This window comes from Phodopus roborovskii, unplaced genomic scaffold (assembly GCF_943737965.1).
Source record: "Phodopus roborovskii unplaced genomic scaffold, PHOROB, whole genome shotgun sequence".
In the NCBI taxonomy this organism is placed as follows: Eukaryota; Metazoa; Chordata; class Mammalia; order Rodentia; family Cricetidae; genus Phodopus; species Phodopus roborovskii.
The window spans coordinates 204,470-227,689 of record NW_026126693.1 but is presented as its reverse complement, the minus strand read 5'-3'; the positions used below and the strand labels follow the sequence as shown (position 1 = coordinate 227,689).

Sequence of the window (23,220 nt, the reverse complement as noted above, 5' to 3'; positions counted from 1 at the left end):
GGGAGATGTTCTGACGCTTTCTGTAATTTATTCTATTATTAACAATTGGTCACTTGTATCCCATCTCCAAGAAAATTTAATAACATGAGTATGTATTGTGATAGTTACCAAGATACATCATATTATAGAGAGAGAACATAATAAACTCTGCCTGCTGTGCCCCAAGGAAATAAGACTTAAGTCACATACAGGTGATAATTCAGTAACATTTGTTGTGTGAAACTCTTGTTTTATAATGCTAGTTACATTTCTAGATAAGTCTGTATCTACATGTGCTAATCACAAAGCACCTTTAATGTCTTGAACAGACTACAACCATCACAAGTGGGAGAAAAGAGGTTGCTCAGAAGAGCCCACAGTCTTTGAGATTCTCTTTTATTATTATATCTGTCACTGCATCAAACACGAATTTGACGTTTTGGGTATCAGTAGCACAGGTCATGTGAGAGTAGATTTCCTTATCTTCTTTTTTTAAATTCAGGTCAAGAAACTGGTTCTTGATATAGTTCCCTGCATCTTCAAATGTATTTGGTCCTTAGTGAACAAAGAAATGAAAAGAAGTAAACATTAATCACATCTTACAAATCATGGTCTATAAAGAACACTAGCAAATTATAGGAGTGTGCAATGCTCAATGTTATTTTATACATGGAATCTTAATGTACATCAACTCTCTACTGCAAAGCTGGTATAGAAGGTCAGATTTTAGGGATTTGTGTAGTATACTATGTCAGCTCTGCTGGGATTTCTGAGACTTATATGTTGATTCATTTAGATGCATATGTAACAGCATTAAAGAGGAGGCTGTGAATATGGGAGGTAGGGGATGGTGGTCAGATATGGGAGTGGTTAGAGCTAGAAAGGGGAGAGATGATGTAATTATAATTTAAGTTTTAAAAAATTTAAAAATAGACATAACAAGGTGAGCAATACAAATCATGCACACACATACACACACACACACACACACACACACACACACACACACACATCTTGTATTCCTGTGGTCACGCATATGAATTAATGCAAGCTAAAAGAGAGAAATAAGTGAGTCTATGGCAGATTAGGTAGCAGAAACAGGAAGTACTGAGAGAGGCCTTATGACAAAGTTGAGACGAGGGGATAAAAAGGAGGAAGGAAAGCCAAAAAGTGTGACTGATCGTGGACTGTAACATTCCCTCCTTTAGTTCTTCTACATGAAGTTGGATAATGGATTGAAATTTGGAGGATCTGGTCAGATGAAAAAGAATAAGATTTTAGGGGCAGTGTACAAATCAGCTAGAATCAGTGGTAAGAAAGTTAGTTCATTGTCTTGGCTGCCAGGCAAGCAGAAATCTGAGCTGAGAAGCAGAAGGTTGTAGAAGGCAGCAGCTCTTGCCTCCTCCATACAAGAAGAATTTGGGCCTGGGAAACTTCAGTAGGATGACACCCAGAGCAGATGGGCAGGGAAGTTATAAAAATATGAAACAGTAAAGCTGCCAAATAAACTGTAGTCATTGATTGGCTTCACACCAATACATGTGTGTTGAGGACATGGCTGAAAGGACCTAACAGATTTTAGAAGGGGATAAAACTTTTGCTTTCATACTTTATTGTTGCTAGAAGCAAAATTCTAGGAGAAGAATAGTCTTCAAACCATATAACTAGGCTTGGACATGGCTCAGAGTAGAGTTTGCCTACCAATCACAGGCCATGGGTTTAACAACCAGTTCTAGTACATAATTAAACAAATAAATAAAAAATAAATTAAAATATGATAAGATAAATAAAATAAAAAATATAAACTTGGAAAGTACATGTTGACAGGAATACAAATCATAGGAACTTTAGTCATTGTTAGTGAGAATACAAAGTGCCCCAGTCACTGGGGAAGGCTGGACCCTGCATAATTCAAGCAATTTGAGATTCTGGAAAATGTGAAATGATAATAATATTTTAAACATCTGTAGTTCCCAGAGTTTCTAAAGTGAGATTATAAAACCTAGGTGATTATATGACAGTGGAACTATTTCTTATGATACTATACTAATTCTTTAGTTTGGATCTGAATGTCCCTCAAAGGCCCATTTGTGACAGGTTTGTTCTCTAACATGGTACCAATGGAGGTAGTAGTAACACTTGATAGGTGGGACTTTTGGGAAATCTTTTTGGCTACTGAGGATGTACATTCAAAGGGGACTGTGGGGTGCCTATCTCTTTCTCTCACTTCCTTCTTGATAGGGAGCTTACAGACCTGCTATGCCACAATCCCTTTGGCCAACTGACCATTGATTGGAACTTCAGAAACTATGAGATTTAAAAACTGCTTTTCTCTTTGTCAGCTGATTTACCTCAAGTATTTGTTATCTTAACAGAAACCTAATTAATTTGACAATTTAGCAAAACACATAGAACTATCAGACACAGAAAGAAAACCCTAATTACACTGTGGATTTCAGTTAATTATGTGTCAACATCATTCCATCAATTACAAGTACACTACATCAATACAAGATGTAACTAATAGGATACTGGGGGAGAGGGAACTGAGGAAGTACATAAAATCTCTGATCCCTCAAGCTATTTATTTCTCTGTGAATAAAAACCACTCTAAGAAACTGTATCAAATATATATCCCTTAACTATCTCTATTTAATATATATCATTAAGTATAACTTTACAATTATATTTATCATATTATAGATGTGTAGCATTATAAATGATGTTTGGAATTCTAGAATGACAAACACTGTAAAAATTAAGTGCATAAATATCTACTTTGACAGACTGTCGTGGTACATCTAATACCTAAAGGGTAAATTCAGATTTATATTTGTATTTAAATTAATTATGACCATTTGGATATTAGATAATTTTTATCAATATGAGTACTTAAAAATTTGGGTCTCTAAAGGTAAATCAACCCTTTTGTGTGACACTAATGCCTCAGTAGTCGCTAACTGACTTGACCAGAAATCAAATACTGGGACCTCAGGAGCCCAGAGAAAGATAAGCTCCACAGTTAGCAAATTCATTCTTGATGTTTACTGGCCACACTGTAGACAATGAACAGCCATTGAGCTCCAATGTGACATGACAAGCTCTAGTTAGGGTGGCACCACAGTGGTGTGGCATGATTATAGCTGACTTAGTACAGCTTGCAGTATCATTACACGTGTGTATAGAGTAGTGACCCTCTTCTATCTAACATTTTCCACTTTGTTCCATTTAGAGTTTGCTTTAATTTACACAATATAGCAAAGTTCCTCTTTGTTTGACAAATTGCTTTCAGTGGGAATCACAATCATGCTAAGATTCAAATAGGAGTTCTGGGGACATGACCTCATTCATAAACTGCCAGCCACAAAAGAATAAGAACCTGAGTTGGGTCCCCAGAGCCTATGTATAAACCAGGGTGCAGCAGTGTGCTTCTGCAACCCCAATTGTAGAGTGAAGGGGATAGTAGGAACAAACAGAATCACAAAGCCCATTGATCAGCCACTTTGCTTGCATAGATCAATCACAAGTTCTATGAGGGACCATGTCTCAAGAAAATAAAGGAGGCAGAGCTGGGAACATTGCCCAGAGCTTAGAAGCACTTAGTTTACTATCTATAACAGAGGGAAAAAATGTTACCAGTGTACTCTGGAAAGCAGATGCTGAGGTGCACCTTGGCCACTTTTTCTTGGAAGAGATCTTTCTTGTTGAGAAACAGAACAATGGAGGTGGTTGCAAAATACTTGTGATTACAGATGCTGTTGAACAGATGGAGACTTTCATGCATTCTGTTCTGTGGTGTAAAGCAGGAGAATGTGTAAGGTTATTATCTGCAGAGTTTGGGCATGAGCATCACAAACAAGGATGTAGATAATATGCACTTTTGTAAGGTAGACATTGGATTGGGAGGTACAGTACTACAACTGGACATCACTGTTTGGTATGCCTTGGTCTCTCTTCTCTTCCTCCACTTTTTTGTATTGGACTTACCACTTCTTCATCTTCTACAAGCACCATGTCATAGGCACTTAGTGCAGCACAAAATATAATGCATGTCACTCCTTCAAAGCAGTGGATCCATTTCTTTCTCTCTGATCTCTGTCCACCTACATCAAACATTCTTCAAAAACACAAAATGAAAAATTAATCTTCCAAATTTTCTTGAATTGTTGATGCTGACTGCATATCTCAGTATACTTAAATATACTTGATTTCTGTTGTATAATTTAAGTTGATCAACTGTCACATAAAATAGGTAAATTTCACGAGGGAACTAATTCTCATGGAAATTTTAAAGCATTTTAAAATTTGGAGCAGTTTATAAGTCTTAGAAGATTCTGATAAGAGTTTATACATATTTTCAAGAATGAATAGAAGACTGGGTGTGTCATTATGGCACGAGGATGCTCTTTGCTTGCTTCTTAAATTTCTTTTTTATTCTAGCAAATAACTTGTGTTTTGTGCTAACATTGATTCAAATCAGCTTGTATGAAAGATCACTATTTTCAAAGATCTTTCTGGTTGGCAGAGAGATAGACATGCAAGTGATCATAATAGTATATAATTACATATTTATATACACATAATAGTATATAATTACACATATTATAGTATGTCAGTATAGGGCAGAGTTTACAACATTCTAAAGGATCATTACAATCACTCACTGGGGGTATTTGAATGTGTTGATTCAATTCTACATTATTAAATTAATAGAAATTGTCATGGACAGAGAAACTGATAGTAGACATTTCTTCTCCCTTTTCTTCAGATACTGCACATCTCAAGTGCAATCTCTCTTTAACCTCCTTCTTTTCACCTCTTCTCTTATCGAGTCATAAACATTTCTGTTAGGACTAGTGTGAAGTGTCCTAGCTAGGACTTTCCCAGCATTCACACCTTGGTTAAGCATCCTTACTGTTGAATGGACATTGCATATTTACTTTCTTGCTTGCAACATTGTCATGGACCCTGTTCCCCTTAGAATGAGAAACAGATTTGTGATGACTTACAGACTGCGGTGACTGTTCTTATCATCTCTGCCCTTCTAAGCTGGTGTCATGTCATTCTCCTCTCAACACAATAAAATCTGATTTTAGTTTAAATCCATATAAATGTTTCTGATGTGAGAGGATTCTCTGTCTTGTTTCCCTTTCAATTAGTTAACTATATTTTGAGATAGAGTCTCCTTAAGTCAGGATGGCCTTGCACTCCCTATGTTGTTGACACTGTCCTTCCTTCCAGCCTTCACTCTTCAAGTTGTAGGGTCACAAGCATGTGGCACCTTTCATTACTACTTCTCTCTCAACTTTCATGTTTTGTTATTAATATTTCATCCTGAGAAGGATTTCTGTGAGTCCCTTAAGTTCTCTCTCCTCATCTCCACTTACTTTATGTGGTACCAATATTATTTCATGGGATTCAGGCCAAACCAAAAAAAAATTAATTCATCTGTTCAACATCTGGTATGTTTCACAAAAGAGCAGCCATCTGAGGCAGGGGCTCTATTTTAGTCATTGCTTCATTTACATTACACAACAGCATATCTGGCACATGGTACACTTGTAATATGTATTTGCAAATTAATAGAACAGAGACTTGTTAACAAAATGACTGAACAACTTTTATGAGAAGTGTGTTTATGTTTTACCAGTATCTAGATGTGAGATAATGGAGCATGTTTGCGGAAAACAACTTAAGTTTTTAAAATTTAATGGAAATGTAGAGAGGCAAGCAGGGAAGGGATGTACATGGAATTGAAGTGTGGCAAGTAGGAAATGGCTGTACAGGGAAATGCAGTGATCAGTAATTACAAAAATGCCGAGAAGTATCAGAAAATGAGGAGTTGAGCTTTGCCAGTGTCTGGGGGAACACATTGTCTGGGTGAAAGCAACAGGAAACAGCAAGAGCAAAGAATGGAAGAATCCCCAATGAGCTGTTGTTTCTGCTCAGCAAAGGAGTAGCAGAATCATGTGAATATTAATATTGCAGTCCCTGGTGGGTGGAGTTGGGAGATCTTAAAGAATTTGTATGGAAGATTTACTTGTTTTTTTTTTATTATTATTATAGTACTAAGGCTGCTTTAAACTGAGGACAGACAGAAGATATATATTTGATAAGGTAGAAACTAAGTTATAATCTATGGTGATATCATCATATTTGAATCAGATGATGATGATGATTGCAAGCATCTAGGCTGGACAGGTCTATAGGGTGGTGATACTTTGCCTAATAAATACAAATCAAGTGATTTCATAAAGATAGTCAAAGTACAATGCTTTGGGTGTGGTAATGAAATCAAGTTTGTAACCCCAGTACTTGGAGGCAGGAGCAGCAGAGAAAATTCAAGAGCACACAGTCTACTTAGCAAGTGTCTGGCTAAAGGAAAAACAAATATTACTTCTTAATTCATATTTCCACTATAAACCCAATAGAGAACAGATAAATGAAGCTACATGTATCCACTGATAAGTGGGGAAACTCTGAAAAGTCTAAAGTTTAACCACAGGCTGGGAAATATGGGCCACAAGATAAGAACACTAATAACGTACCTATCAACTTTGGAGCAAAGAAAAGGAAGTCCTCAAATGTCGCAAACAAAACCTAAATCATGCTATACTCTTGGGCACATGAGCCCCGGAAGGAGGGACCTGTCAAAAGTGTACAGCTATTTTTATTTTTCAGATGTGTTCAAGTAACTTTATCAAGGCTATTATTCATTTAATGCTTCCTGAGGCTATGTGTTTCAGGTACTATACTAGGCAATATAGTAACTAATTTGTATGATATTTTCACTTTATATAAAAATTTATTATACCAAATTTCCCTAGCCAGTTTTAGCACCTAGAGTTAGCTATGAAGTCCTCTTTAGAAGTCTGGAATCGTCTCTAGTTTTCTCTCTCCAGGTCACACAGCAGTTTTTTTATGCTAATAAAAAGGTTACTGTGCAAAACTAAATTTTCATTTGAGATATTTCCCCACATTTCAATAGAAAGAGTGTAGACCTGAATTCCAGGTGTTTTACATATTCTTCATTTGGTTATTTGTCAACCTATTCTGGATCCTCAAATAATGTAAAAAGAATGTGGGGTTTATGCCTGAGTAAGGTGCATTAACTTGTGGGCTTTCTGATGTGGCTCGAAAAAGCTCATTGCTAAGATGGTATTCATGGAGGACTTTTCCAATGTACCTGTCACTCTAAGTCACATCCGTAGATTTGAACAGATGTGAATGGTTTTAGTTTTAGCTTCTTGTTGGGTTCATCCTCTCTCTGATGACTGCTTAGGGGGAACTAACAGCCTGCCCATGGGCCCAGGACAGTGGAAGCACATGAACCGGTGACCTGGTTTTCAAGGAAAGAATGCTGGTTCCTTTGTTCCTTTTCACACTAGGAACAGAATGCTATGGAACGGAAGGATGTGATGTTAATTTCTATCCACTAAGTGGGATTGGATTTGCTGGATATTTAGTTTTGTCTCTTTTAATCGGCTTTTATGCTCTACTGTCAATTTCTGTCTATTCTGAATTACACTTTCTTCTTTAACTTATGTGACATTTTCAAATTGTCTTCTAATCTTTAAATTCTGAGAAAAACCTTCTCTTTTAACTATAGTTGTTAACGATTGCTCAATCTATTGCAGGTGGCCCAGTATTTTACCATGAAGATAGCAATATGTGTTTCAATTAAAAAAAACATTTCATTTTATTTTATGTTTGATGCAGGTTCTACTACTAAGTAAAACGATAATAAAAATGATCGAGATATGAGAGTTGTAAAGGGAATTTTTTAGAATCCATGAATTCCCCAGAATGAGGACAAAGGCACTTCACACTCTTCACACTTTTTGCATCCTCATTTTCTGCATACACTTTTTTTCATATTCATAAGCTAATGTTTTTTTTTTTCCAGCTTGAACCATGTGAAGCAAATTTTTCACATAGGTCCTTACTTCTCCTGAGGATCTGACAAACTTGCAGTGGACTAGTAACTCATGGTAGGTATGACAGTGGAGATACATAACAGTAGTGACATTACCTTAGCATTGTATTGAATGTATTCGAATTGTGTGCTCTCCTGAGAAACAAATAGAGTTGTCTTTGAGTCTGAATGGAAAATAATATTCTTCCCTATAAGACTGAGCCTTTCAAGATTTGAGATAAGATTAAAAACTTTGTTTGTTTGTTTGTTTGTTTGGTATTTCAAGGCAGGGTTTCTCTGTACTGCTTTGGAGCCTGTCCTGGAACTAGCTCTTAGACCAGGCTGGCCTCAAACTCACAGAGATCTGCCTGCCTCTGGGACTAAAGGACAGAGCCACTAACACCCAGCAGAAAAATTATTACTATTTACCCAAAATCACTATCAGTAAGATGTGGGGCTTAGGGAGCATGCCTTTAACCCTGTTCTCTCAGCATTAAATAGCTTCCACTGAACATGTTAAACATGTTCAGCTTTCTTTCAAGAAAGGGAGGACAAGATTATGCAGTCTCTGTTCATAGTGACAAAGTGTTCTGACAGTTCATCTATGCGTGAATGTTTATGATCCTCCCATTTATGATTAACGTGAGTCACTGCTCTGTTTTCTGTACAGAATGACACAGAAGCTTGAGGCCAGAGTTCTCTGCACGTTTCTCTAAGCCATCTGCTATTATTGAACTGAAATGCTCATTAGTCAATTTGATCAAGGTCCAGGGAGTTGCTTTTATGTTGATTTTCCTGTACATCACATTAGCTTTGTGAAAAATTATGTCTGTTTCATTATTATTATAATGATCTATTTCATATATATATATATATATTTAATTTTAGCTTATACAAATTCAAACTATAGAAATATACTTTATAGAAATATACTTTAATTTAATATCTTAAAATAAGCAAATAGCAAAGGGGAATTTTACTTATATTTTTGACTACACACACACACACACACACACACACACACACACACACACACACACACACACAAAACCATTGTGACCATTCTATGAAGAGAATGAAAATCAGAGAAACAGCTATGCTCACCACTTGGTGGTTTAGACTGATCAAACTGACATATTAATGAGAGATCTTGCATGGGTGCCCTTATTCTACTGAATGAGAGATTTATGAATGCTGCGTGGAACTTGCAGACCTAATTTTGGATATTGGGAAGGGAGATTTTTGTTTAATTTTTTTAGATGGGTCTTATAAATATTTTCAACAGTCTGATGGTAAAATTAGGATTCTTGAGGTTAAAAGATCGATTTTAAATTGTTGATTACAATATAAATAAAAATTAACAAGCCAGGCTTTTAAGTCATAGCCAAATATTGATTATGTGTTAAATTGTCCTTGATATTGACATAGGGAAAGCCACAAGATTCATTATGACTAGGTTAAACAGCTGACTGAATAGCTGAGTTTTATGATCCTATTTAATCAGTTGGAAGGCTGTTGAATTTTATGAGTTTATGTCAAATAGTTGACTAAATATCTGACCACACAAAAGTTCTTATACTTAGTATTGTAATAGATCAGTGTGAATAATTTGATCATTACAATTGCTGAAAAATCATTATATAATCTAGGAGAACTAATTACCAGCCTACTTCCTGCAACATGGCTTCTCTTCAAGCATAGGGATCTTTGAAAAGACACCATCTCTCACTTTTTCTACTTTCTGGCCATGTAGACATGGACGCTAACCTGAACAGGACTCTCTTAGGAACTATTCTGTTAAATATTTGTACAAGATACTGACTAAGTCAAAATTGATTTAGTATCTTATTATAGGTACATATGAGGATGTGAGTTGCTGAGCGTGTGCTGTCATTATTTAGCCACAGTCAAATTACCGCATATATCTTTCCCTAACCAATTTTAATAATGGAGAAGGATCGGTATTAATAGACACCAAGGGCATACATGTATGTACAGAGGTATGTCTAAATCCCTTCCTTACTCTTAACATTAAAATATAATAAAAAATATTCAGAAGTATATGAACCAAGTCTGAAACCACCATAATTATTAATGTAAAGGCAAGAGGGTAGCAAGTTTGAAGCTAACCTAGGCTACATAATAAGTTCAAGGCCAGCCTAATGCTATCTATCAAGACACTGTCTCAAAATCAAGGGTTAGGGGTCTAGCTCAGTAGTAGGGAAAGATGCCTAGAGTATTGGAGATCATGGCTTTATGCTCAGCTCTGTGAAGCAAACAAATAATCAAATTAGATCAGATATTTTTTCTGGTAATATTAATCATGACCACACATGTAACAAATATGTAACATATGTGAATTAATGTTCTTTGTGTTATGATAGAGAATAACAAGTCTAAACTGGGATGCCACTCCTGGATCCACATAGCTAAGCCTAGTGAGTCATACTCTTGGAAATGAACACAGTGAATAGAATTCAACTTCATATTTTAAGAAAACTGTCATTTTTTTTCAAATCACAAATATGCTCATACATTCTTGAAAGCAGTTATGCCAAATTTACAAATTTCAAGCTTTGTGGTGAAATAGTTTCCAGCTTTTCTGGCTCCTATATTCAATACTTTCAATTCTGTATTTTAACTGTGGGACATTTAAGAAGAGACTGCATTTTCTATGACTGATAACTTATTTTAGATTTCTTTCTAAATCACTTGAGTCTGGGGGAATTGCTCCACCACACAAGGGCTTAGAGTTTATTCTATTTTCCAATGACTTGGCAACTGGAACATCTATAAACATCGTTGGTCAGGTTGGCAGTTAGAATTCTGCTTTGATAAGAACTCTTGAGATAAGTTGTTCTATCTGCTTGACAGTTGGTTCTCTGGCTTGATAAGAACTCTAGGCTAATTTCCATTAAATTGGATGATGCATGGAGATGATACAGTACTTTTGCAGACAGAGCTTTTCATTTTGATATTCCTATTTAACATTCTAGAGTTCTCTGTTATAATATGTAAATTAATGCTTTAGTTTTAAAAAGCCTTAGGATAATTTGTGCTATGCGAATACAAATCAATGTTAATGTAATATATTTTAACACCTGGGCAATTGCTAAAGAGAAGTTAAAAAGTACATTATTTTTATATACAATTTTGAAACACAGAACTTTATATGCTGTATGAAACGCTAAACATTTGGATTATTCTACTGTGTATTTGAACGTTGGTTAAACTTTGGAAATTTGTTGAATGGTTATTATGCCTCAACTGATGTGAATAAACTTTAAAGTTCTTCAAATATTTAAGTATTTTGTTATCTCCCCAGCAACTGTGATTTATATTTTTCCCATGCCATTTTTCTGTGAAAGGTATTATAAAGGAAGACAATCTTCTTTCAACAACTGCTTTACAAGAAAATAATGCTTTCCATAGAAATGTATGTAGCAGCCCATCAGTGACATCGTTTAAAGATTCACTGTTTATAGACAAGAAGATGTACACTTTGAGGACAACCTCAGCATTAATTCATAAGACATTTGGAGATTCATTCCCAACCTCCATTCTTTATCAGATATCACCCAGCTTATGATGTCACATGCAAATACTTTATATACATGATATATTTAGCTAAAGCTGACCACTTGCTTCCTCTTGCAAATCACTCTAGTAAGCATTGTCAGCATATCATAATCACATGTAACCCCTGACTTTTCAAGATTGAGGGTTCATGAAGGAGAAATGGAAACAAAAAGGGGAAATGAAAAAATAAGCAAGGAGACCATGTATTGGTGACAAGGAGAAAGAGGGAAGTATGTTGATATATTATTATTGAAAAGGGGATGACTTGGGCATGGTAGAGTGGAGACAGCTGCATTTTTGAATTTTTCCCCCTAACTTTGCATGTGTAATATAACACTAGTAGCTTGAAACTCACAGGGTGGAGTTATTTACTCCAGAGAAGTCATCAATCAAACTACAAATTCGCTTTTATTCTTCATTCTTTATTCATCTTACTGTATTAGAAAACCCTCTGTTCAACAATGTGGCAGGACACGGTTGCCTGCTATTATGACACAACTACTTGTAGATAGTAAAGAGATGGGAAGATCAATTCTCTGAGGGGTAAATTCTTCATTTGGAATTTTTATGATAAAAGCATCAAAAGCACTTTAAGTAAAAGAAAAAAAAAATGGTTGCAAAAGTCTTAATGTCTGAATTGTTAAAACGGGAGAGCTTGCTTATTCATGAATGGATTGTTAAGAGGGTCAGTGTGGAGTGGGGGACTACAGTGCTAGGGGAATGACAGGACCTGGGAGGGGTGACAGGACTGGGTGAGGGTTGACAGGGCTGGGGGAATGATAGGACTGGCTGGGGGAATGATAGGACCTGAAGGTTGAGATATCTACCAGATAGCAGTAACCAGCACAACTGCTTTGTGATTCGGATGATCTGGGGCTGAGAAAATTCCAGTGGCTTATGAAAGAGAAGTAACACCAATGCTTAGTTCTGTGCTGGTTCTTCACTCGATCCCAGCTTTATCAGCAGGGTGCTAGCTGAGAGATCCCTAACTCCTGCTGCTGTTTCCTGGAGAATCAACAGGGGGATATTCTGCCTGACTAGTCTCAAAGCCAAGTCAGCTCCACTCTGTGCCTTCCGAAGTAGGGGAGACGAAAAACACAAGACTGAAAAGGGAGTGTGTAAAAAGGTCCTGGGAAGGCAGAGGGAGACACAGGGAACAGCTTTGGACATGGTTCCCAAAGGAAAACTTCAGAAACTGGGGCAAAGATCATCTGGCTCGACAAAAGCGAGCAAGAATTGAGAAGACTCTTTGACCGAGTTTGCCCAGGAAGTGCTGACTATATTCTCTGCTGTCTCTTTGTCCTGCTCTGATATGGGCCAGTTCATTAAGTTCAAAAATTCAACTATTTGTAAGCCTGAAATTCAGTAAAAGTTTGGAAGATATTACTTTCATATTATTTGAAAATATTCCAATAGCTTTTCTAATTAGCTACCTCATAATAACCAATTTGACACTTTGCAGCCTTTCAAAACTTTTATTACCCTTAAACTGAGTTTACGGCACTGGTTAATAACATTTAGTTACTTTTTCTCATAATTGGCTATAAATAATTCATATCAGCTGTTCTCCAGGGTTTTGTTTTTAAACTTTTTGAATACATTTCCATTATTGTGCACATGACCGACCTTGTTTATTATGTAGTTTTATCAATGTTTCATTTACTAACATATTTCATTGGAACCTTGTGTCAACATATTCTATCTCCCCCTCCAAATCCATAGGAAACAGTGCTAAGCTTTGTATGAATACAAACAAATATGCTGACCTATCTGGGGGGAGAAAGATGTTAAGGACCAAAGATATGTTATCTAACACTGTAATTTGATTTTCATTTCTTAATATATTCAAAGATCAATTTGATAGTAGAATTTGAAAGGTTTACTTGAAAAGGATTTCAATGCAATCACAATAAAATAGGAATGCATTTCCATACCAAAACCAGGCAGATGAAATATGCCTTGTGGTTCTTCTAAATAGCATTACATTCAAATAAGGGTATTTTAACTATTTGCATTTTAAAGTAAGATAGATTTAAGAAATATTTCAAGCAAATAGAGAAGTAAGAAGGTAGGTGGAATAGGATTCCTGACACCTGTTGCAACAAGGCTATTTAAATAAATTTTCTTTAAAAAAAAAAAAAAAGCACTCACTGTAAAATGTCATTTTTAAGTATTAGAAGCAGAACCTGGATAACATTTGTTTGAGTAACGCAACCTAGAAGGAAGGACAGGTCCACAGTGAGCTGGAGGAGTCCAGGCAAGAAGGGCACTGTAATATTAGTTAAGGAGGTCTAGCCAGCCAACTCCAAAATCACTGCGTGTAACCATGGTTACACAGGTCTCCATGAAGAAACATTGAGCTGGAAGTTTGCTCCACCCACACTTAGAAGACAAGTTTGTTCATACCTGAAGTTCAAGTCTTTAAAGGAGAACTGAGTTTCAATGATACCAGTCGTTTTCACCCGGGAATGTAGAACATCTTGCTCATTTGGCACATACCCAGGGGCTGTAATTCTGTCTAAGTCATTAAGGTAGCTAATGCAAACAAAATGAAATAGAAAATATTCATATTTTGAATTTACATTGGAACATACTGCAATTCAGTATAAGTGTATCTTAAGAGTTTAAAGTATATTGGAAAACACACCCTGTTTGTTGCCTTTCAAGCTGCTGATCAGAATGGTAGGGACTGGCAGCTGGGATGCCACTGTTGTAGAGTGCAGTCCACAACTAATTTCTGGAAAGCTCTTCTCTATGAATTCAACACTACCTTAGCCTGTATCTTACAAAGTCTGCAGGACAGGCATGCTTGCTATCATATAGATAGATGAATGTAAAGCTATTTTGCCATGCAGGGCTGTTTAGATGTATTTATATGTATTAGGCTGCTTTAGAATGTTTGCAGCAACAGTTACTACAAGTTCTTCAAACGTCTTGTGGGAATGATTCACTTCAATTTTAAAGGACTGGTTGATTTCAATAATAATTTGAATTTCTTTCTTGTTATTAATTTTCTGGGTATTTTTGTATGGATTACTTAGTTTAGAACACAGCCATTTCCACTGGGGTCATGATGAAATCCATACAGTTCAATGAAAGATCCCAGGTATTTCATGTGGGTCTACAGCTTACCCTCTCTACCTACTGTAGTCAAACCACCATCAATGCATGATGAAGTCCCTAACTCTTCCAGAATAAATGATCTAATTACCAGGAACTATTTCCTTGTTTGTTTCTTTTATTGATCACAATAGCTAAAGCTCAGTAATGGATAGTTATAAACCTGATTAAACTCTGTGCCCCGAGTCTACAAATTAAAAGTGTATTTTTTTTTCATATCTACTACTGTGTTTGACATTATGGATTAAATAGCTTAGCAATATGACTATTTCTGTGATAAACTTAAATATAATTAGTAATTTCATGGTAAATTTGAACATTATATTGAGCCATATAAAAAACACATTTAAAAAAATGATAGAGTGTGGTATCCTACCATGGAAACAGAATTTCTGGGTAGAGTCCTATTGAACATTAGTTATTGCTTAAAAACTTAAATTTCTTCAGAGACTAAGTTGAGGAGTTCTTATATGTTAGCATCTAACACAGTGACTTTAAAACAATGTTCTTTTTGCCTTTAAAAACAGATCAAGTAGCTATTTAGCAAATTTGGAACAATCATTTTAAATTGAAAAAGAAGAAGTATACCCAAAGGAATTCTGCTCAAGAGGAAAAGTAAAATTGTGTCTTGCAAATATTAAATTGTGAAAATGTATCATTATTTATGCTAATAAAGACCTCTTGTCTTTAAATGGGTGATAAATTGAAATTTAAAGAAATCAAAGAAAGTATTGGATGATTTTACAGTTTTCAAAAAAAATTTTTTTTTTTTTTTACTATTACTTGAAACATTGTGAATTTCCTATTGATAAAATCAGGTATGTGGTAGGTGTATGATATGTCAGTCACTTCATGCCCAAGTAAAATAATAAAATACATACTTACTAAAATAGAAATAAAATTCATTTAATGACAGCTTGAGTAAAGATACATTTTAAAGAATTTTCTTTGCATTTGTAAATTATTTCAGGCAAAGAAGAGGCGTTAGCAAACTGATTTCCATCTAAAGTGCTGGTTTTAATAAGCAAATATGGATTTGGGTGTTAAAGCATGTAGTTTACAAATCAAACAGGTTTTTAGACCTTAGGCCTCAAATCACTTACAATGACTTGTTGATTTATTGCTCATACTAAAAAGAGTGTTTTCCCTGCTGAGTCCATGTTTGCTCTTAAATTTTGTGGAATTTAAATAGCACACTAGATGGCCCCAATTAATAAACCATGAAGCCTTAGTTAGGTAAGGCCTTTCCTCTTTTCTTTTACTAGAACTTAGGGATTGACTGGTCAAGTCAACTACTTTTGGTAGTTTCCAGGATAACTCAAGAATCACTTGATATAAGGAAGTTTTAGGTCATGCTGACAATTACACTGCAAGCAGTGTGATGTCATCCTAAGTTCTTTATTAATATTAAATACTTACTTGCCAATGTTTGCTGTGAATGACTCCAACAAGAAGTCACAATATGCTAAGGTCTGGAAACCAATTGACTATTGTCTCCCAAAATTTGGTATCTTTCTCAATAACCTAGTAAGCTAACACTCATATCATGAATAAGAAATTATTCTAGGAAATGATATCAGTAACATTGAAATATATGTTTCAGATTAACATAGCCCCAAATGTTGGTGTACACAGCATCTCTCTATATTAATGCTGAGCATTGTGCATCATGGTTAATTATTTTTAATTAAGAGAAAATATGTACAACAGTTGTTTCTTTTCAGGCAAACTGTTTCAAATCTTTTCAGTTTTCTCTCATTTTTCTACAATAAAGTACAAAACTGTTTTTCTTTACTTGTGCTTATGTACACATGTGCCAAGTTATAAATGCATATGTCATCTGTAACTCCTGCTGCAGAAATCACTTACTAAGCTGCAGAGTCATTGAGCTGGTACTCAGAGGCCCTTTCAAAGCAGGCTTGAATTCCTGGGTCTCCCCACAGTCGTTTAATCACTTCAGCCAGCTGGGGTGTCATATCACCATCTTCTAGTGTACTTGCCATTGCAAGAAGTTGTTGTTTGTCTTCCTGGAGTAATATTTTGGTGGGAAGAACAAAAGCATGATATTTAGGCTCAGATATTGTTTTAAATAGAGCTTTTGTTTTTTGAGACAAGTTTCTCTGTATTGTTTTGAAACCACACACACACACAATCTAATACTATCTGTTCAGCCTGTGTATTTCTCTCTCTCTCTCTCTCTCTCTCTCTCTCTCTCTCTCTCTCTCTCTCTCTCTCCCCCCACTCTCACACACACACACACACACACACACATTTTCAGGGCTGATCGCTTGGTAGGCATCTTCTTCTACTCTAACATAACCTTGGGACAAATTGTTAAATGAGGCAGTGGCAGCTGTTCCCAGGGTCCTTTCTTAAAGGAAAAAATGATGTGCTTTCTCAAATACATTATAAACTAAACTAATATGCTCTTCCTTTCCTCTATATTATTCACTGTAAGCTAAAATACAGTCTATTTATGTTGGCAATGTGTGTAGATTTTTCCCTTAAAACATGTAAATCTCACCAAAGCCCTTTCAACCAGTTCCATAACCTGATTGTACTCTTGTAGTACATCAATCTGCCTGATCAATTTTGCCTTTACTTCTGAGATTCTGACACACACACATGGGTAAAGCCTCTGGTGATTTTTAATTAAGGCTACTTAATAGAAGCACATGGAATAATAGTAAATGTATACTTGCTCCTCAAACCTCATGTACTGGACTCCTGCCATAATGTAAACTCCCTAGCCTGTATTGAGGGTTTCTATGATTATCTTATTTTATGCAGCAACACCTCCACAAGGAACCTTTCTATTCTTCTAATACTCACACTAGTCCTTTCCTATTTCATCTTTTTTTCACAGCATTTATTGTAAGGGTTTTTCCTTCCTTGCTTTGTTAATTCTTTAGTGTATAGGTAGGTATATGAGGGCAAAGATTGTTTGTTTTGTTTATTTGTACACTCTGACAATCAACAGAGTACATGTTGCTAAAATACTATGATTTCAAGAAACAAAATAGCATACATGCTTATTCTAGAGGAACTAAGGGATCTCTAATAATCTGACATTGTTATTTTTCTAATACTACTGTCAGATTTTGAATAACATTCCAAATATTTAATTTCCTTATGATGTATTTCAGAAAGCTTGAGAATAGTGATGGTTTTGGAAAAGCTTATTATCTCAGAATTTGGAATCGCTAGAGAAATGGTTCTCAACCTGTGGGTCACAAACATTTAGTTGGCAAAGGTCAGATGACCATTTTACCTTAATACCATTTATTTATTAATTTATTTATTCTTATTTTCAATATCAATCCCAGTTCCCTTTACCTTCCTCCCTCTCTCCCTCCCTCCCATGCCCCCCAACCACCCATCCTTCCACCCCCCTACTCTACAGTGAGGGTGATGCCTTCCAGGAGGGATCAACAAATCTGTCAAGTCATTTGGAATAGGGCCTAGGCCCTTCCTCCTGCCTCTATGTGCTCCCAAAGTCCTTTTGTACACCAGGGATACATCCTAGTTCTACTATCAGAGGTCCCTTAGACTGCCCAGGCCTTCTAATTGAGACCCATGTTCAGGGGGTCTGAGTCTCCAATGATGGTTTCCCAGTTATCAGTCTGGGAGCCCACTGGCTCCTCCTTGTTCAGGCCAGCTGTCTCTGTGGGTTTCTATAGCTTGGTCTTGTCCTCCCTCTCTGAATCTGGAATCCAGTTTGGATCAGTGTTTAGCTGTGAGTGTCTGCTTCTATTTCTATCAGCTACTAGATGAGGGCTCTATGATGGTGGATAAGTTAGTCATCAATCTCATTATAATGGAAGGACATTTATAGTGCCTTTCCACTGTTGCTCAAATTGTTAGTTGGGGTCAGTCTTATAGGTCTCTGGACATTTCTCTAGGTTCAGTTTTCTCTTCAAACCTATAATGGATCCCTCTTTTGTGGCATCTCTCTTTTTATTTTTCTTTCTAATGCCATTTTAAAATACAGATATTTACATTACAATTCACAACAGCAGCAAAATTACATTCATCATATAACATTGAAAATAATTTTATTGCCGGGTGAGGCTGCACACACCTTTAATCACAGCACTGAGGAGTCAGAGGCAGGTGGATCTCTGTGAGTTTGAGGCCAGCCTGGTCTAAAGGGCTAGTTCCAGGTCAGGCTCCAAAGCTAGAGAAAATCCCCCCAAATAATTTTATTGTTGGGGGTCATCATAACACATAGAACTATATTAAAGTGTCACAGTATTAGGAAGATTGACAACCACTATTCTGAGCTATATTGTATAGAAATAAAACACTTGCTGATTATTCAGTGCTCATCAGTATCATGTGCCTCAGGCAGTCTTAGAATGTTGTTGAATTCATTCTGAATTTTGTAGTCGTAGTTCCAAAGGAGATAGTACAAGAGCATATCAGAGTAAGGAATGGATGCTTAGCCTACATGTCTAAGAAATGCTGAACTAACTGAAAGGTCACATGGTGTAGTTCTCCAGCAACTGGAAGTCCTCTTTGAGTCTTTGAATACTCACAGCTATTGAGAATTCTTGAATTGTGTCAAGTGCCAGTTTTCCAGACTTATCAACTCACATGAATTGAACTGCAGAACCTTTTGAGCATATGTTTTTCCTCTTCTTTTTGAAAGTCTCATAATCATTACCATAATCACTCCCATTCTCATTATTACACTTTCTTGTGTGTGTCATATGGATGTGGGTACAATTTTGTGGAGTCAGTTCTCTCCTTTTTTTAATATGTATTTCCTACATCAAACTGAGTTCATTAGGCTTTCCTGGTTTCATATTCCTTTGCAACAACTAGAAAAAGGTCACATTAAAATAATGCATACCACAACTTCCTAAAAGTCTTTCTTAGTCTAAGCACTTGATTATTTCCTCCTATCCACTATTCTTTTACATTACTTTATGTAAATTAGAATAGTCTGGCACAGTAAGCCCAAGCCACCTAATTTATATCTGTAGACAGAATACCTCTTTGAGCTTTAAATGCATGTTTGCAATTGCATATATATGTAAACATCTTATATAATGTACACACATCACATTTCCAAATCCAAGCTGTCGCAGTCACTCTTTCAGCGAATAAGGATGTACCGATTCTAACATCCAGCTGTGATTACCTCCTCAACATGAAATGATTTATAAACTTCTGCTCAACATCAAGCTTTCCTTCCTGAATACAGATAAGTTTTCAATGTCAACTATTGATGCCTAATTAGTGCATCTCCAGCAGCAACCCAAATGCTTGCCACATAAGATAATAATTTTCAACTGATCTTTGCTGAGTGCATTTCAGTATAGGAATTTTAATTAGTCTGTATTTAAAGTGATTATCAAAAAATAAAAAATAGCTGATATTTACATGGACTCTATATTCTACAATATTATGGATTTAAAGGGGCTACCTATATTTTTCTTCCTACTTTGGTAATTTTTGCAATGTTATGGAAAAGTATTAACATTTTATGTATGAAGAAATTAAAACAGAGATGTTCAGCAGCTTTATCTAAACCAAGAGATTCAGTGGATAATGCAACTTAGGTTGGTTTTCTGTCTTTGAAAGGCAGTCTGTGTGATGATGTGCAAACAAATGATTATGTGAAAATATAAATATGCTTGTAAAACAAAAGTCCACCTAATAAGAAATCTGAAAGTCCCACAAACATAGTGCTTAGAAATTAATAGGTCAAATAAATAATTCAAGCCAGGTACAAAATATTGGTACTTACAACAAAATACTAAATGCATATGATTGAAAGTGTAAATGTTTTCTCCAGTTGAAACAAAAATATGTTCTGCGTAGTACTAGGAAACTATGTTATTCTGATATTCTGGGGCACAGAACACAATTGCTCCTGAGAAGTCATAGCGACTTTTTGGGCCACTTAAGTTTACACCATTGAATGTACAGTTTTAAAATTCTTTCAATAAGGATAATAGTAGTGATGTTTCAAGTCTATTATTTTTTTACTCCACTCTAGTTTGTAATACCTAGGTTAAATGTATCAAACATTTTTTTTTTATTTTTTAAGAAGTTGTGTTAGAATTTCTATTGCTGTGAAGGGAAACTATGACCAAGGCAACGCTTATAAAGGAAACCATTTAATTGGGGCTGGCTTACAGTACAGAGGCTTAGACCATTATTGTCACTGTGAGACATGGGGGTGTGCAGGCAGACATGATTCTGGAGAAGGAGCTAAGAATTCTACATCTTGAACCACAGGCAACAGTAATAAGTCTGCAAAACTGAGCCTTTAGCATCTGAGGCCTTATATCCTGCCCTCTAGTGACACACCTTCACCAAGGACATAACTCCTAATAGTGCCACTCACTCCCTACGGTGATGTAGGGGCCATTTTTTTTTAAAAAATTACTTCAAAAGCAATATGAAATTTTGTGATTTTTCTACTTCCTTGACAAAATACATGGAATATTTTAATACAAATTCCAAGATTTTTAAGTCATTGTCAAAAAAATTCAAAAGACACACACTTTTTTGTAACTGTATTGCCTGGGAGGGAAAAGCAAAATAAACATTGCCATGTAAAACATTGAAAACAGACAGACTTTGAAGATCCCCCATGGAAAGTCTCACCCTCCCTGGGGAGTGGATGGGGGTGGGATTGGGGGGTCAGTGGGAGGCATGGGCGGATGAAAGGAAGAGTGAACTGGGATTGATATGTAAAATGAGATTATTTCTAACTTAAATTAAAAAAATGAAAACAAAAACATTGAAAATAGGCTTCACAGAGGGCACATCTCCTTGCAAAGGAATTTAGGCAGCATTATGTTCTCCCTGGACTTCAGTTGTTTTGAAGTTAACCAAATACTTGTTTGCAGTCTATTTTTTCTCACCTATGAATTAAAGGAGTATAGCAGTACATTTTTTAAATGCTATTGCAAAATTCTATGTGCTTAAAAAAAAGCCAGAGTCAGAGGTAATAGAATAGAACAGACTAGAATAGGTTCAATAAATCATCAGCTGATAAAAAAGGAAGGGTCGTGGAGTTCCATACCAAGTTTTCCTTTTACAAGTGAAGGAATGTGAAGCCAGAAAAGTAGGAAACTTAACTGGAACTGAATTGTGGAGAAATCTAGTAAAGCAACTTTTTAAGAATATAGACGCCAGGCTTTGCAAAAGATTTGCACTAAAGTGTGTTTATCATTTCTCCATGCTCTTTTTCTCTTTCTCCCTTTCCCCCATCCTTCTCTAAGAAAACTGAAGAGAAGAAATGGGATTTACACTTTCCTGTAAAGTAAATAGTGTAGAAATGGGCATTTCCTTCTCATCCTGATAACTTCCAATGTTCACTTAAATGGCCAACCCAAAATTGGATGCCTGGGGAGGGACAGAGAGGAGGAAAGCATTTGTGCCTTTCAATAATTTTATGTATGCCTCTTACACTGATCCCTTTGGGGACTGTTTAGTTGATGACCTCTGGAGGTGCTCTGGGGGAGCCTTGTGGAAATAGAGAATGTCTTTTAATGCTTTTATATTGTGAGTGGGGGTCAGTTATTGCCTTTTAGACACTAATGTACTCCTAGGTTTTGCATATTATCTATTTCAAAAGTAAGTAGGTTTGTAAAGATCATAACATGTGAAATAATTATTAATTAAATAAAAAAAATCATTTAAATGCTATGTTGTAAAGCAAAGTACACTTATGTTTCTTATGTTGTTACACTACTTAATAAAATTATAGTGAATAGCAGAAAAGAAAGGTTTCATTAAGAAAAAAAGGAGGAAATTTAAGTTGGAGATAGTTAATATTTGCAAAATTATTACATTATATAGTTTTGACATAGAATAGGACAACAGACAATCCTATGATTCTTTAGCTACATTCCACCCAGGCCATATGACTAATTATGACACGGGCATACTTACTGCACTTCTGGGATTCTCATAATCAATTCCAAGTGTAGTCATTGCTTTCACAATGGCTAAGATTGACTGCAGGGTGTTACTGTAGATCACTGCTTTAAACTCCATGCATTCTTGTTTACTGTAACCATTTTTGTGGATGATCCTACAATTAAGCATGAGATGTTTTGTGAGTTGAGCTGGTATACCACAAATAATAATAAAAGCAATAATAAATTTTTTGAAGAAAAATGTAGTATATATATATGCCTTAAAAGGGGTGGATTTTGATCATGCATGTATGTCCAGTCTAGACAATTTAACATCTCTGAATGTTTGTCATTCATTGTCTCATCATATAATGTCTTTTGGGTCAAGGTGAGACCCAAGGTCAGTGTAAGACTTGTTCTTGCTAAAATAGTTTTCAAATATATAAATAACATATACCTTATTTAGAACCTAGATTCATTCCTTTTCTCAGGAAGAAAATTCCCTGATTTCCAGGTCACAGATGTGTTCAAAAACCTGAACTCTGTGTCATGTTTAAAAAGTGATTTCAAGAGGATGTGAGGTCACTCAGCACAACAGTCCTGGCTTTTCCTATCTCTTAAAAAACACTAGGAAGTAGGAGTGCCTACTTTCTATTTACAGCATTGACAAAGGCATTTTGTTTTAATTGCAGATAATTGCTTTCTGTTGGATCCATTGCCATTCCTCCGAGAGTGTGTACGTGCTTC

The 23,220-nt window shown here is 35.8% G+C and overlaps 1 protein-coding gene across 1 annotated transcript in view; it reads right to left on the bottom strand.

Moving 5' to 3' along the window:
• Nucleotides 1-343: 343 nt before the first annotated feature.
• Gnat3 (G protein subunit alpha transducin 3) overlaps nucleotides 344-23,220 on the bottom strand; it is a 39,397-nt gene continuing 16,520 nt past the window's right edge. The window contains exons 3-8 of the mRNA XM_051174818.1: nucleotides 22,508-22,649; nucleotides 16,463-16,620; nucleotides 13,880-14,008; nucleotides 3,967-4,096; nucleotides 3,616-3,769; nucleotides 344-534 (exon numbers count right to left, since the gene is read on the bottom strand). Coding sequence (XP_051030775.1) covers nucleotides 344-534; nucleotides 3,616-3,769; nucleotides 3,967-4,096; nucleotides 13,880-14,008; nucleotides 16,463-16,620; nucleotides 22,508-22,649 — 904 coding nt within the window. The remainder of the gene's footprint in view (nucleotides 535-3,615; nucleotides 3,770-3,966; nucleotides 4,097-13,879; nucleotides 14,009-16,462; nucleotides 16,621-22,507; nucleotides 22,650-23,220) is intronic.